Here is a 16,124-nt window from a genome sequence, read left to right on the forward strand (position 1 = left end):
TCAATTACTATGCCCAGAAAACTGAGAGTGGTCGTGGGTGCACTGTTTTTTCATTCGCCAAAGGAACCCCAAATTCGCGCGCCATGGCTGAAAATGAAAAAGCCACCTTGCGCACAAATCAGACCCCTGCGGACCAACGAAAAGGAAATCATCCAAATAATGTATGATCCCTGCTGCCTGCACCCTATTGCGGATCACCCACTCCAAAAATGTGCTGAATGTTTCAAAATAAAAACAAGACAATGCACAACCCATAGGTAAACAAAGGTCAACAAAATAAAGCCCTTCCAACATACAGCCCGATAAATGAAAACCATCTGGATGTACCGGCAAGAGTCTGAAAGCTGACTTAACGTCAGCCTTCGCCATCAATGCCCCCTGCCCCATCCTTCCCACCAAAGCCGCCGCTTGATCAAAAGTGGCGTAGCTTACTGAGCATAAGTCCCTATCTATCCCGTCATTAACTGACGACCCTTTCGGGTAAGACAGATGTTGAATTAACCTGAAAGCCCCCGCCTCCTTTTTTGGAACCACTCCCAACAGTGACACCCTAAGATTTTTCAGTGGCGGGGAAAGGAAAGGGCCCGCCATTCTGCCCAACTCAATCTCTTTATCAATTTTTTCTTTTGCCACATCCCCATTCAACCTGACCAACTTCAAATTCCTCTCGCCCCCCGATCCCTCCTGATACTTAAAGGGGATCCTGAATCCTTCCTTAAACCCCTCTCGTAATAAGCTAGCTGCCCGTCTATTGGGGTATTTTTCCAAAATGTGCTGAATGTTTCAAAATAAAAACAAGACAATGCACAACCCATAGGTAAACAAAGGTCAACAAAATAACGCCCTTCCAACATACAGCCCGATAAATGAAAACCATCTGGATGTACCGGCAAGAGTCTGAAAGCTGACTTAACGTCAGCCTTCGCCATCAATGCCCCCTGCCCCATCCTTCCCACCAAAGCCGCCGCTTGATCAAAAGTGGCGTAGCTTACGGAGCATAAGTCCCTATCTATCCCGTCATTAACTGACGACCCTTTCGGGTAAGACAGATGTTGAATTAACCTGAAAGCCCCCGCCTCCTTTTTCGGAACCACTCCCAACAGCGACACCCTAAGATTTTTCAGGGGCGGGGAAAGGAAAGGGCCCGCCATTCTGCCCAACTCAATCTCTTTATCAATTTTTTCTTTTGCCACATCCCCATTCAACCTGACCGACTTCAAATTCCTCTCGCCCCCTGATCCCTCCTGATACTCAAAGGGGATCCTGAATCCTTCCTTAAACCCCTCTCGTAATAAGCTAGCTGCCCGTCTATTGGGGTATTTTTCCAGCCAAGGCGCCATTGCCTCTGCTGAAACTGGCGTTCCCGCCTTCCTGAACAGCCTGCTGTCCTGCTCCCTTGAAACCCTTACTATCTTTCTTAAAGCACTTTGATTTGGGATGCTGACCCCCGCACCCAGCGCAAGTATGTTGGAATCTACATACAATTCTCAAAATTGCATCTTGACTCGTTGTAACGCCAATATACCCCCGACTGCTTCCCACCTGCACGCCCTCTCCCTGATGTGCGCACCTGAAAATGCTCCCGCCAGACCCCTTTGAGGCTATTTGACCCACGAAAGGACGACCCCCCGTGTTTCTGAAACGCTTTTCTAATCGTATCCTGATACTTAAAAAGCGCCGAGCATAAATGCGGATCCTTTTCCCCCGCAACGCCCGCCAAAATCCCAAATGCCTGCGACCAATTACTGAACTTGCGAGGAAAAAGACGCTTTTCCACATCCTCCTTTTTAGCCTCCCCCTTTTTTTTTCCGGATTTAGCTACCGCTTCATTGTAACCCGGAAGCAATGACAAAATCTCAACGTAATCACCCGCCCAAATCTTTTCCTTTACTTCCTTTGACAAATGCACGCCTAAGGAACGTGATATGGTCGTACATGAGTCCCCATAGGCCGCATCCGGCAGCCTTTTTGAACCTGCCAATGGCCTTCCGAGCCCTGTCCCCTGCCCAGCACCTGAATTCACCACCGGATGCTCACCTAACAAACTAACAACTGTCGTTAAATCAGCTCCTTGTCCCGCCACCTGCACCGGCAATGCTGTGGCCGATGCCAACGCATCTTGAATAACTTTCGGCACTGTGCTAAGGGTACAACCTGCTGTACTCTCCCCACCCAAAGACACCTGAGCCAACTCTCCACCCACTGTTCCACGGTTGCTCCCCCCATCAAGCACTGAATCTGACCCCCCCTGCCGCTCACTTGACTTGCATGCCTCCACTGCTTGCTTAGTGGATAATAACGTTGTCATCGGCAATAAAGCTAACTGAACGCCCTTAACCACCGCACTAATCATTCTTGCCTCGGCATCGCCCGCTAACCCCAACTCCAACACCTGTGGCCCAGGGGAGCTAACAATGCCCGTCAAGGTAACGCCCTTATTTCCCAAACAAGCAACTGTTTTTCGCTTACCCTTCGATGCCCCAGTCCCCGGCGGTGTTTTGAACCGCCTGTCGGGACCTGCCCCAAGACCCTTGTCCTCTAAGCCTCTGACAGCAAGCTCAACCCGAGGCCCGGACCGCTTGCGAGCCGTGGACGACGTACCAGCGCCACGAAGCGAGGTCGACCGCGTCCCGGCCGTTCCAGATTTACCTGTAAATGAGGAAGCAAATATTAAACCCCCAATTAAGCTAACCTTTATTCCTGAATAAACGCTTATTTTTTTTTTTTTTTTAAAAGGACCAATCCTTTACCTACGTTCTCTTCTAGGCTGGGACCAAACCCCCCAACCTCTATTTTTTTTTTTTTTTTTTATTACCAACTATCCTTTTCCAGCTTTCCTTTCACCAGTAACCGGCTATGGCGAGCATGTCGGCCCTCTCCCAAAATCCCCCCCTTTTTTTTTTTTTTAGGGGAGAAATGGAATACTTAGCCACCTACTGCTCGCCTCCATCCATGCTTTTTTTTTTTTTTTTTTATATAAGGTTGGGACCCATGTCCCACCCCTGTTTTTCCAGGGACCCATGTCCCACCCTTGTTTTGTTTTTTTATTTATTTTTTTTTTCTCAGGGACCCATGTCCCACCCTTGTTTTTTCCAGGGACCCATGTCCCACCCTTGCTTTTTCCAGGGACCCATGTCCCACACCGGTTTTTGTGGGGACCCATGTCCAACACTTGTTTTTGTGGGGACCCATGTCCCACACCTGTTTTTGTGGAGACCCATGTCCCACCCCTGTTTTTTCCAGGGGCCCATGTCCCACACCTGTTTTTGTGGGGACCCATGTCCAACACTTGTTTTTTGTGGGGACCCATGTCGCACACCTGTTTTTGTGGAGACCCATGTCCCACCCCTGTTTTTCCAGGGACCCAATGTCCCACACCTGTTCATGTGGGAACCCATCTCCCAGGCTCCTCCCAAAAGTCACCCAGCCTTCAACCAAATAGGCTGTGATTTCCAAAAACTCCGCCATGACATACCCTTCTGCACCACCAACGCTTCCCGTGCTCCGTAACTAGGACCCCCTTCATCACTTGATGATGGCCACGCCTCAGCGCAGGTAGCATGGGAACCACCCTGTCCTCTCGCGTTTCCACGACTGCCCAAACTTCCTTGATCACTTCCAGCTTTCAGCACTAGTGCACACATCTGCTTCTGAAACCATCCTTCCTCATGGTTGTGCGCCTCCGCCAAAAGCTGCATGGTGCTGACCTGAAAGGACATCGCTACTAGCGCTGAATTTATCCAATGGCTCGTCAAACACTGGTTTAATTCCACCACCTAAATCCTGCCAGCAAACTACTCTTGAACTCTTGCCTGGCCGATCTTTCCACGAAAACCAGTTCACTTGAATAGACTTAGAACCGCTCTAAAGCTTTTTTTTTTTTTTAAGTATGGTGTCACCCACGACACGAAAAACCTTAGAATTGGCTTCCATTAACCACAACCAAGACCAACCTCAAAAGGCGTTTTTTTTTTTTTTAAACCTTTTTTTTTTTTTAATATATATTTTTAATTATTTATTTAATTATTATTATTTTTTTAAATGGACAGCCCCTGTTTAAAAGAGTGGAAGAAAAAAGGGGGGGAAGGAAAAGGGCCAATATCTCCCCAAGGAGGAGGGAGGAGGGGGGGCAAAAGCCCACCATTCCAGCCAAACCACGAACAGCCCCCTCCCCCAGACGTAATAACAGCCTTGCCCCCAGCCCCCCCCCAAAAAAACCACCCCCTGATCATCGTCAGGAGGCGGAACCACATGACACTCGTGTATGCAAAGACCTCCCTTGCCATTAGCCCAACCGCACGGCTAAGCGTGGGCTGGGCGAGCCTCTCTTCCCCCCCCCAGCCACACAAGCGGCCACAATAGGAGGACAGGAACAGGGCTCGCAAACGGCGCCAAGCAAAAACCTCCTCCACGCCGATGCGCCTTCCTACACGCATCAGCCCCAGGTAGGAGTCACTCTCCTCATCCTTCTCCCTCCTCCCCCCGCCGCTGCTACCAATAAAACAGCGCGATAACGAAAGGCAGGACAAAAACCTATCCCTACTCGCAATCCCCAACCTCCCCCCGAGCACCGGCAAAACCGGCAAAAACACATGGGGGGTGGGGGCGGAGGGTCCCTCACCACGAGGAAGGAAGGGAGGTCCCACGCAGGACAAAAAACAACAGCCTTAATTGCAATTCCCCCCCCCCCCCCCCCCCGGGCACTGGCAAAACCGGCAAAAACACACGGGGGGAGGCGGAGGGTCCCTCACCACGAGGAGGGAAGGGAAAATCCCTCACCCCGGGAGGGGGGCCCAAATCAAACCAATTTTAACCTACTAAACGCAGGAGAAGAGAGGAGAGTGTGTGAAACTGTTGAACGCCAAGGAACAAGTGACAGTTGCTTGTTCCTTGGCTCTATTTAAAAACTAACCGCCCCAACTGCCTTCCCTGATCGTGCACGCGACCAACAGCCTAGCTGGGGGGGGGGGCCGCACCCCCCGGTCAATAGCTGTAGCCACCCATGCGGGCTAGGCCAGCTCTATAACGGGTAATGAGGATATTACATTTAGATTTTTTTTTTTTAATACGTGGGGTTTATTGATTGTTATTCACATGTTCCAATGATAAAGTGGGTGACCCCCTTGCCAGGTGTGATTTGCCTTTTGTGTTGGCAAAACAGAGTGTAGAGTAGATTATTGATTTTATCTATGAAGCATGTTTATACAGTAGCTGAATATAGATTCCCAGTTCACCAGCGTGGCCTCAAATTCTCTCGCCTCACAATTCCATCATTTTAACTTGAGTATGGTTTAACCAGCATTTATCAGCTGGCTGTTCATAGGAGTTATCAAAAAGTCGAACGAAGATGCAATGCTGATACCTGAAATTTGTTTTAATGGGTGACATTATTTACCAGACATCCATATTCTGTAATTATTTCACTGTTTTTAGAATAAAGGTGTGATACTTTCGTTTTACTCCTTGTCAGGTGCATGCGATTGAAGATAATATTAATGTGTGCTGTGACAGCTACGTTATCTCCGGTAAGAAGGATAAAATATTACTCTGTCCCTAAAAAAAAAAAATACTAAATGAATTGGTTTGCAAGAATATATTTTCTTTCTGTTAAAGGTGAAGATGACAGTGGAAGCCATCCAGATACTACCAGCAATTCCGAACTGAAATCTTCTAATGTAAGTACTGTCACAGGAGACCAGAACTTTTACACCGGGATCACTAGCACCAAATAGGACAAGGTTGTTGAGTAAAATGAGGTTTATTCTGGCACGCCAGCAGACAAAACAAAGATGCACAAAGCAAGATACAATACCACCTGGGGAGTAGACTAGCCTCGCTAGGTGCAGGGGCCTGCTTCAAAAAGGCTTGCCCTGTCCGCTTCTCGTCCAGGATATCAGAGTGCTGATCACACAGCAGCCCCTCTAACGTATCTCCAGCTGGTCACAGTCAAGATCCAAACTCCTTCACAGAATGTCTCCCAGATAGATTCTCTGATCAGCAGTGCCTCTTACAGTATATAGCCCTCTGTTGCTATCCTTTACATGGGACGGGTTGCTGGCCAATCAGAGCAGACCTGATTGACCACTCTTTCCCACTCGCCAAATGTCTTTAACACCTCCACGTTCCCAGCCTTTGTCACAATACACATTTCTCTGAAGGAACCTCAGCTGATTAAATCACAGAGTCCCCTCTATAGAAATGTACACATGCAAATCACATTACAAGTCTGTCATCTTAGAAATGAGCACATACAGTCACCTAATCCAATTTACACTTTACAGGGCTGACTCCCAAATCACATCACAGAACAATGTTGATTCACTAAACTGGGGGCTTGCATTTACAGGGAATAAAGTGCTTTGATTTACATACATAGTGCATTATACTTTCCCTGTTCTCCCCCAGATATTAAAGTACATTTGGCCAAAATAAGCCTTACATAGGTGGCCAAGTTACATGGATTATGGGGTAGCTAGCTGGGCTTCATCCCAGTTTTGTGATGACAGCTACCCCATCCATCACAAGTACAGGTAGTCCTCGCTGTCCAACGTTTCACATTACAATGAATGGCATATCCAATGCTTTACAATGCAACCCTATGGGCCATTTTTCTACGCCGGAATGCGTTATCCAACGCTCACCACCACTGATTAACATGGGACTCACTTTACAACGTTTTCATTATCCAACGCTACTTCCAGAACGGATTCTGTTGGATAACCAAGGACTGCCTGTTATTTATTTGCTCCTGATAATGAATGCAACACGAAGGCCTCGGTCAGGGTGGCGCTGAGCGGGCGCTCACGCTGGCCGCGATGAAACACATTGCGACAATGTGTGGCCAGTGTGAGCAAGTGCATGAGCGGCGCCTACCTGCTTGCCAAAGCAAGCAAAATTGAATTTGTTCCTCGCACATCACGTGAGCTGTTTGCCCAATGAGGGCGAACCAGCTCTGTGACGTCATGGCCGCGCCCCCAGTGTGCGCATCTAGCCAGCCACAAATCTCCCAACCGAGCAGGGAGAGTGACGTCACCGCGCATGAGCGCCCGCTCCCTGCCTGGCCTCTGCCTAAGGCTTAATAAATTGTTTGCATGAGAATGTTTTGCTTTATTGTTCAGCCATTAACTACATTATTTAGGGTGCTTTTGTGTGTACCTCTGATGGGGAGGGAGCGTCCTTCTAATCATTCAATCTGACTACATCTGTCTGTCTTCAATGACAAAAACACTCTAACATGGAGTGAAATGAGTGTGGAGGTAATTGCAGCAGTTCAATGAACCAATCCCTATTAGTATTTATATTGACAGGAAACAAAAACAAAAAGAACTTACCCTGTTACTCTTCCGTCACTATGTATTAATGTTCCTTCATAGTTTTAAATGATTCAATGACTGTCATACATTTTTTAATAAACCAACAACTAGAATTTTTCAGAGATAATTGAGTGTACAGAGATTTACAAACCCCTGCATCTCTTTTTCATGTGCAGATGAAGATGCACAACTCTCTCAGCGATTACCCGCACGATCTAGCGTGCCTAAAAGGGTTCAGTTGTTGCTGCTCCCTCATTGGATACAGTGAAATTCATTATTAACTTATTACATTGTTTTGCTGGTGACTTAATTGCCTGATCTATTTTCTTATATATACGCTCCGCGCTGAGCCCCTGCATCCTCAATGAGGATGCCTTGAGAGGGGGCTCACGCGAGCGTCCGCAGGCATGCTGAGGCGCTGGATTTTTCAGCCGACAGCCAAGCTGTTTTTCAGAGCGCTGTCGGCTGAAAACAACCAATCAGCGCGGAGCAGCGTCAATGTCACGGCGCCGTGACGTTGACATTGGTGCGTCGCGGGCGATTGGCCCAGCGACGTCACTGCCCCGCCTCCCTCAGTCTCCCCCCGCCTCCGATCGCGCCCGCTGGCTCGCCTGCATGGGCATGAAATCGCGCAGATTTCAGCAGGCGAGCCTCAGCGTCAGCGCGGTCCAGCCCTGCTTCCCCTTCTATGGACCCAGCCTTAGGCTTGGATTTGAACCAGGGATGGTGGCTATTTTGTCCGATGTGGAATGTGTTGCTTACAAAAACAGGAAGTCCATCTTCAGTTTGGAGGCAAACTGACCACCAGAATTTCCCACGTTTGCGCAATGTAACCATTTATTTAAAATTCGTTTTTGAGAGACGGGCTTTTTTTCTGTTTCAATTTTGTTGTTGCAATTAGTTAATACAAAGAAGTGAGATTTTAGCTCAGGGGACGGGTTTAAAGCTGCAGTTCAAGCAATATCCTACGTGTATGTTTGTTTTAATAAATCAGTTCTGTACAATGAGAAAATACTTGTAGCCCTTTTTTTTTTTTAACAATTTTTTAAAGACATTTTTAATGTATTATAATGTAACAAGCATTTTTGTTTCTATAGCAACCATTTACAAAGTCACACACACTTCCTCTTCTGAAACGCTCTGGCATACCCCTTTTGCCCTCTCTAGCAGTACACCAATTGTATCTAGTGGCTGCCTGGTCACATGATCTTTCCCACAGAACTTTGCATCTTGGGGAATCTTCTGCTGCCCTAATGGTGATGTAAAGAACCCCCAAAACCAAATCTTCAGCGATTAATTACAGGAGAAACAATCGATCTGCAGCTTAGCTAATCACTTGTCAGTGTGCAGATTTTATTGATGCACATATTAAATGAAAAAATAAATACATTAAAAAAAAACGGCAGCCTGAACTGCAGATTTAAGTAAATCATTCCATTTATGTGACACCCCATACTTTTTGGATCAAGTTAAAGGTCTATTTTCCCGTGGGAGGTATCCACAAAATATCACTGCACAGTATGGTCTGTCCAAAATGAAATCGGAAGGTGGGTGCTGAATCCTCCCCTTCTTCCCTTTTTTTTTAAAAATTATATAAATATGCTTCATGATCTATTCTATACTATATATAGTGATATATATATATATATATATATATATATATATATATATATATATATATATATATATATATATATATATATATATATATATATATTTTTAACAGGATCATGCTCCTTTAGTGCATTTTTCAGATCTGAAGCTTGGGAAAAAATATGTTGCAGATGTAGATATTATTGTTCACTTCAATGAAAGAGCAATTCCTAAAACATTGGCCGTAAGTATATATTTTTGAATCTTACATTTTAGAACCACTGCTCTGTACACATTGCAAGTTCTCTCCAAACAACTCTTCCACACACACATTTTCCATGATATCTCACTTTTTAGTCTCCTATTCCTCAACTTGCATCCAAAACCTCTGCCGGGTCCAAACATTTTCTACCTACCCTGGAACATCAAATTTGCCTTACCCTTCACATAAGGTGTCTGAAAAACGCCTTCCTTCGAAGAATGGTTTTCAACATCCTCCTGTTATGTTACTCTGCTTATTCCTGCCTCTACTGCAACACACATTAGCTCAGGGGTGGGCAACTCCAATCCTCATGGGCCACCAACAGGTCCGGTATTAAGGATATCCCTGCTTCAGCGCAGGTGGCAGTTTTTGACTGAGCCACCTGTGCTGACGCAGGAATATCATTAATACCAGACCTGTTGGTGGCCCTTGAGGACTGGAGTTGCCCACCCCTGTGCTAGATTCATAGTAGTCTTTACAACCACACCCATCTTTTGAAGTGAAACTTTAATGGCACCTAGTAAATTCTCATAGGACAAAATCTCCTTCACGGAGGCGAAAATGTGTAACGGAAGTGACGTAATTTGCTGGTGCTGCACCGCGCATACACAGAAGTGGTCGCCGCATGCGCAGGTGACATCAGAACCGCTTGTGCAGGAGCAGTCAGAGTGCATGCGCAGAAGCGGCAAAAGTTGCATCCACATGCGTACAAACGCCTGATGGCATTCGCGCATGTGCTGAAGAACTTTTCCATTATCGTGCATGCGCAGAAACAACTAACAGAGGCCAGCACCGCATTCGCAGAAACGACCAGAGCCGCTTGTGCATGCGTGTAAACGGCCGTCCACCCTCACGCATGCATAGAAGAGGTTTCCCATTTTCACGCATGTGCAGAAACAGCCAGAGCTGCTTGCACATGTGCTGGATGTTGGGAAACGTTGCTATGGTGTTCCCACTATTTATGGCACACCTGGCACATTTTGTGAGGTAAATTCTCGCTTCATCAAAGGTGATTCAATAGCCCTCTAAATGAGCAGAACATGAGCTTATAAAGAAGTAACAATTGATATTACACACCCATCTGTTAAATTCATTGTATGTATGAAAGAAAGTACAACTCTGTCTTGTCCTCGTCTCTTGATCTACATGCCCCGCTTTCTCTCTGCCGCCCTCGCCCTTCTAACCCTAGACCCTGGCTAAATTCCCACACGCGCATGCTGCGTTCCTCCACTCGTTCCTCTGAACGCCTCTGGAGGAAGTCTCACACTCTCGCAGACTTCCTTCACTACAAATTTATGCTATCCTGTTTCAACTCTGCCCTCTCGCAAGCTAAACAAGCCTACTTTTCTGCACTAATCAACATGCACAAGTCTAACCCACGCCGACTGTTCTCTGTCTTTGATACTCTACTCAAACCACCCTCAGCTGCCTCTCCTTCTTCCATCTCCGCTCAGGACTTTGCTGACTATTTTAAGGAAAAGGTGGAATCCATACGGCAGAACATCCCCTCTGTTTCTACCCCCCATCCTACACCTCTTCCTAACTCTCCTCCTGCCTTCCTTGAGTCTTTTTCCACTGTCTCAGAGGAGGATGTGTCGCTGTTGATCTCCTCTTCTCCCTCTACCACTTGCCCTCTTGACCCCATTCCCTCCCATCTCCTAAAACCTCTAGCTCCTACTATAATCCCTACGCTTACACACATTTTTAACTCCTCCCTCTGCTCTGGAACCTTTCCATCCTCCTTCAAACATGCAACAGTCATACCATTACTCAAAAACAGCAAGCTTGACCCTACCTGTCTTTCTAACTATCGACCTGTCTCCCTCCTGCCTTTTGCCTCTAAACTACTTGAACGTCTTGTATTCTCTCGCTTGCTCCATTTTCTCAACACCTATTCTCTCCTAGACCCTCTACAATCTGGCTTCCGCACTGCTCACTCCACCGAAACAGCCCTCACCAAAATAACTGACGACCTCCATGCTGCCAAAGACAGAGGTCATTACACTCTGCTCATATTACTCGACCTCTCTGCAGCATTTGACACCGTGGACCACCCTCTTCTCCTCCACATTCTCCATACTCTAGGTATTCGGAACAAAGCTCTATCATGGATCTCATCCTACCTCTCCCATCGTACTTTTAGTGTCTCTTCTGCTAACACCTCCTCCTCCTCTTTTGATCTCTCTTTGGGGGTACCCCAGGGCTCTGTCCTGGGACCTCTTCTCTTTTCTCTGTACACACTCTCTATAGGTGACCTAATAACATCTTTTGGGTTTAATTATCACCTCTTTGCCGACGACACACAAATATACTTTTCAACACCTGACCTTACACCTGCTGTACAAACCAAAGTTTCTGAATGTCTCTCTGCTATATCATCCTGGATGGCCCTCCGACGCCTTAAACTCAACATGGCTAAAACAGAGCTCCTCATACTTCCTCCCAAACCTGGCCCTACTACCTCCTTCCACATTACTGTTGGAACTACAATCATTCACCCAGTAGCCCAAGCACGCTGCCTAGGGGTCACACTCGACTCCTCTCTCACATTCGCCCCTCACATTCAAAACATTTCTAAAACTTGTCGCTTTTTCCTCCGCAATATAACTAAGATACGCCCTTTCCTCTGTTGTTCGACTGCTAAAACTCTGACTCAGGCCCTCATTCTCTCCCGTCTTGATTACTGTAACCTCCTGCTGTCTGGCCTTCCTGCCTCTCACCTGTCTCCCCTACAATCTATCCTAAATGCTGCTGCCAGAATCACTCTACTCTTTCCTAGATCTGTCTCAGCATCTCCCCTCATGAAATCCCTCTCCTGGCTTCCGATCAAATCCCGCATCTCACACTCCATTCTTCTCCTCACTTTTAAAGCTTTACACTTTTCTGCTCCTCCTTACATCTCAGCCCTAATTTCTCGCTATGCACCATCCCGACTCTTGCGTTCTGCTCAAGGATGTCTACTTTCTACCCCCTTTGTATCTAAAGCCCTCTCCCGCCTTAAACCTTTTTCACTGACTGCCCCACACCTCTGGAATGCCCTTCCCCTCAGTACCCGACTAGCACCCTCTCTATCCACCTTTAAGACCCACCTTAAGACACACTTACTTAAAGAAGCATATGAATAGCACTGTGGATATTCTGAACACAGGATACATAAAGATTGGCCCCCTGCAGACGCACTTACCAGAACTCCCTCCTACTGTCTGTGTACGTTCTCCCTACCTACCAATTAGAATGTAAGCTCCTCAGGGCAGGGACTCCTCTTCCGAAATGTTACTTTTATGTCTAAAGCACTTATTCCCATGATCTGTTATTTATATTATCTGTTATTTATTTGATTACCACATGTATTACTACTGTGAAGCGCTATGTACACTAATGGCGCTATATAAATAAAGACATACAATACAATACAATACAATACAATGTATGCAACTGTCTAAATAAACAAACACTTCTGGTCTAAGGATAATTGAAAAAAAAAACTTAGTATGTGTGTTGAAAATTTATGAATGAAAAGAACCAGCAACACAAGCATGAGGATGAATAATAAATAAAATACAAATGTATCACATACTGTAACTAAGGACAACATGGGTAATCCTGAATGAAAGCAAAATATAGAAGTGAGTTTTAAAAAAAAAGTGTGTGCCGATCACGCGCATTCGAAGTGAAACTTCTTTGTTTTGTCACTGATTTGTATTTTGATTTTTATGATTTTGATTGAATGAAAGAATTTTGAAAGTATCGGCATTTAGATACTTTAAAATCCAAATTATGTATACAGGTAAACCCCGTTATAGCGCGGTCCTCGGGGACCACCCGATCCGACCGCGCTACAAACGGGGTCGTGCTAATTAAATTAATTAATTAATTAAACAAATTTAAAAATGGCCGCCGCGCCCGGGGTTCCGTGTCTACAGAGGGGGGAGAGCTGGGATCGCATCATCGCACTGTGCTGCACTGTGCTACTCCTCCCTCCTCCCCAGCAGTCAGAGAGCTGCAGGCAGTGCTTGGAGAGTGCGAGGCTCAGGGCTGCAGCCTTCTCTCCATGGCAATTTTACTCACATGTCCACTGATCACCCGCACAGCAGCTTCTCCTGCTCTCACTCGCAAACTTTTCAGGGACGCCAGGGGAGCCTGCCCTGTCTAGGAAGAGAGCTGTGTGTCTGTGTGTCTGTGTTCCTGATAGCTTCTCCTGCTCTACACCACAGACATTCTATCCTGTGTGTGTGGGGGGGGGGGGGAGAGGGAGAGAGTGTGTGTGTCCTGTGAGTGTGTGTGCTGTGCAGTGTCCTGTGAGTGTGTGTACTGTGCAGTGTCCTGTCAGTGTGTGTGCTGTGCAGTGTCCTGTGAGTGTGTGTGCTGTGCAGTGTCCTGTGAGTGTGTGTGCAGTGTCCTGTGAATGTGTGTGCAGTGTGCAGTATCCTGTGAGTGTGTGCAGTGTCCTGTGAGTGTGTGCAGTGTCCTGTGAGTGTGTGCAGTGTGCAGTGTCCTGTGAGTGTGTGCAGTGTCCTGTGAGTGTGTGCAGTGTGTGTGCAGTGTGCAGTCAGTGTGTGCAGTGTCCTGTGAGTATGTAGTGTCCTGTGAGTGTGTGCAGTGGTGCAGTGAGAGTGTGTGTGCAGTGAGTGTGTGTGTGCAGTGAGAGTGTGTGTGTGTGTGCAGTGAGAGTGTGTGTGCAGTGTGTGCAGTGTGAAGCGTGCAGTGTGCAAAAAAACATGTAAAAAAAAATTTAGATTTATATATTTATTTATTTTTAAACGGGAGCCACGTGAAAACCGCGTTATAACGGGTCGCGCTATAACGGGGTTTACCTGTATATCTTACTTTAGTTATCATAATGGAATGTGAGAAGGGATGGGGGAGCACAGCGTAAGGAATGGTGGAGTGTGATTGTATTATCTCCCTATGATGTTCAGTGGCGTTCTGACACCCTTTGAGTGTCCTCAGAGGGAGGTTTGTACTCCTTAGAGAAGGGTTAAGACTTAGGTGGGTGAAGCAAGTCTATGGATGCAAAATAAATGCAAAATGAATCAATAAAAGGAAAACTTACACGGCCTTGTGTAAGTTGTATCCCATCGAGGTTTCTTTTGCAGTCTTATCTTTCTTCTAGATGATCCTTCTTCTTTCTTTATGCTCTTCTCTTTCTGTCTCTTCTTCTTGCTGTGATCTTGATGTTTGTCGTTGGACGAATCTTCACATTGGTTCTCCTCTCATATGGGTGTAAACATAGGTGAGAAGGTAGTTAGACACATATACATACAAAGTCGATATCAATTTGAAGGGGGGCAATGAGACAGTGTCATCTGGTGTATAGGTATAAGATAGTTATTATTCACTCACACGGCCTAATGTGAGTGGTAACTTATAACGGTATCTTGCAAACACCTGTACAGATCGCAGGTCTTCAGGTCAAAGGTCCCTTGTGGGACAAAGACAGAGGGATAGTATGGGGAAGGTGTATCAATACATCAAAATACTCACACGGGCCAGTGTGAGTACACACTGATAATGGTATCTTGGAAACTCCAAAAAGTGATGAAAGACCCCTAGGGGCTAGGTCCAGATAGCAAAGGACTAATAGGACACTAAAAACAGGGGTGATTAAATTTTATTGAAACAGACTAGCATACACTAATGAACAGGTACATATATAATCAGATAAAAAATTAACTATCTTATACCTATACACCAGATGACACTGTCTCATTGCCCCCCTTCAAATTGATATCGACTTTGTATGTATATGTGTCTAACTACCTTCTCACCTATGTTTACACCCATATGAGAGGAGAACCAATGTGAAGATTCGTCCAACGACAAACATCAAGATCACAGCAAGAAGAAGAGACAGAAAGAGAAGAGCATAAAGAAAGAAGAAGGATCATCTAGAAGAAAGATAAGACTGCAAAAGAAACCTCGATGGGATACAACTTACACAAGGCCGTGTAAGTTTTCCTTTTATTGATTCATTTTGCATTTATTTTGCATCCATAGACTTGCTTCACCCACCTAAGTCTTAACCCTTCTCTAAGGAGTACAAACCTCCCTCTGAGGACACTCAAAGGGTGTCAGAACGCCACTGAACATCATAGGGAGATAATACAATCACACTCCACCATTCCTTACGCTGTGCTCCCCCATCCCTTCTCACATTCCATATATCAAGGGTTCTGGATAGACCCTAGTGGGGTAGTTCGAGTCACAGTAGGACATCACTATTAACACATACCATACTATTTAAGACATTCATATCATATACCAACCACGGTCAGAGTTAGCGCCCGGGGAATACACCACAACTGTTTAGTTATCATAAGTCAATTGTATCATCTTTTCCAACTGGTATTATGGAAATTTCTGCAGGAAAAAAAATTATACTCAAGTCTTTAATTCAATCAAAATCATAACAATCAAAATACAATGTCAGTGACAAAACACAAAGAAGTTTCACTTAGAACGCGCATGCTCGGCACACACCCTTCCTTTTTTTCTTCCCCACTGTAACTTGCACGCCCTCACGTTTTGGACTGTATCCTTTGAGCAAGGCCCTCCTTGCTTATTGTCTGTTAATGTCATTTTATTGTTATGGTCTTTCACAGCCCGTTGTACTGCGCTGCTAAATATTATCTCTTTATAAATAAATGACTTTTTACTAAGTAAATTCTATGATCTGTAGCCAATTGGCTTTTCTGCCATTTGATAGGAAATTGGCAAGTAAAATGTAGAGTATGACTTGTAGATGTCACTGCTAATTACACCTTTAGGCCTCGTCCATGGTAAGCACTTGCTTGCTGAAGCATGCTGACGCGCGCTCCCGTTCAGCACTGAGCCCCTACAGTCGCAATTAGAGCGGCTTCAGTAGGGGCTCGCTTACGCTTCCGCAAGCGCGCGGAACCGTAGGTCTTACCCAATTTTAAAAATCCAAAAAAATCAAGCGCTTGCCGGTCACGTGA

At 45.8% G+C, this 16,124-nt stretch overlaps 1 protein-coding gene across 1 annotated transcript in view; it reads left to right on the forward strand.

Moving 5' to 3' along the window:
- The window catches only part of LOC142476634 (uncharacterized), a 34,709-nt gene that overhangs the window by 16,197 nt on the left and 2,388 nt on the right, over positions 1–16,124 (forward strand). The window contains exons 5-6 of the mRNA XM_075581847.1: positions 5,471–5,525; positions 5,614–5,675. Of these exons, the coding sequence (XP_075437962.1) occupies positions 5,471–5,525; positions 5,614–5,675 (117 nt within the window). The remainder of the gene's footprint in view (positions 1–5,470; positions 5,526–5,613; positions 5,676–16,124) is intronic.

This window comes from Ascaphus truei, unplaced genomic scaffold, assembly GCF_040206685.1.
Source record: "Ascaphus truei isolate aAscTru1 unplaced genomic scaffold, aAscTru1.hap1 HAP1_SCAFFOLD_163, whole genome shotgun sequence".
Lineage (NCBI taxonomy): Eukaryota > Metazoa > Chordata > Amphibia > Anura > Ascaphidae > Ascaphus > Ascaphus truei.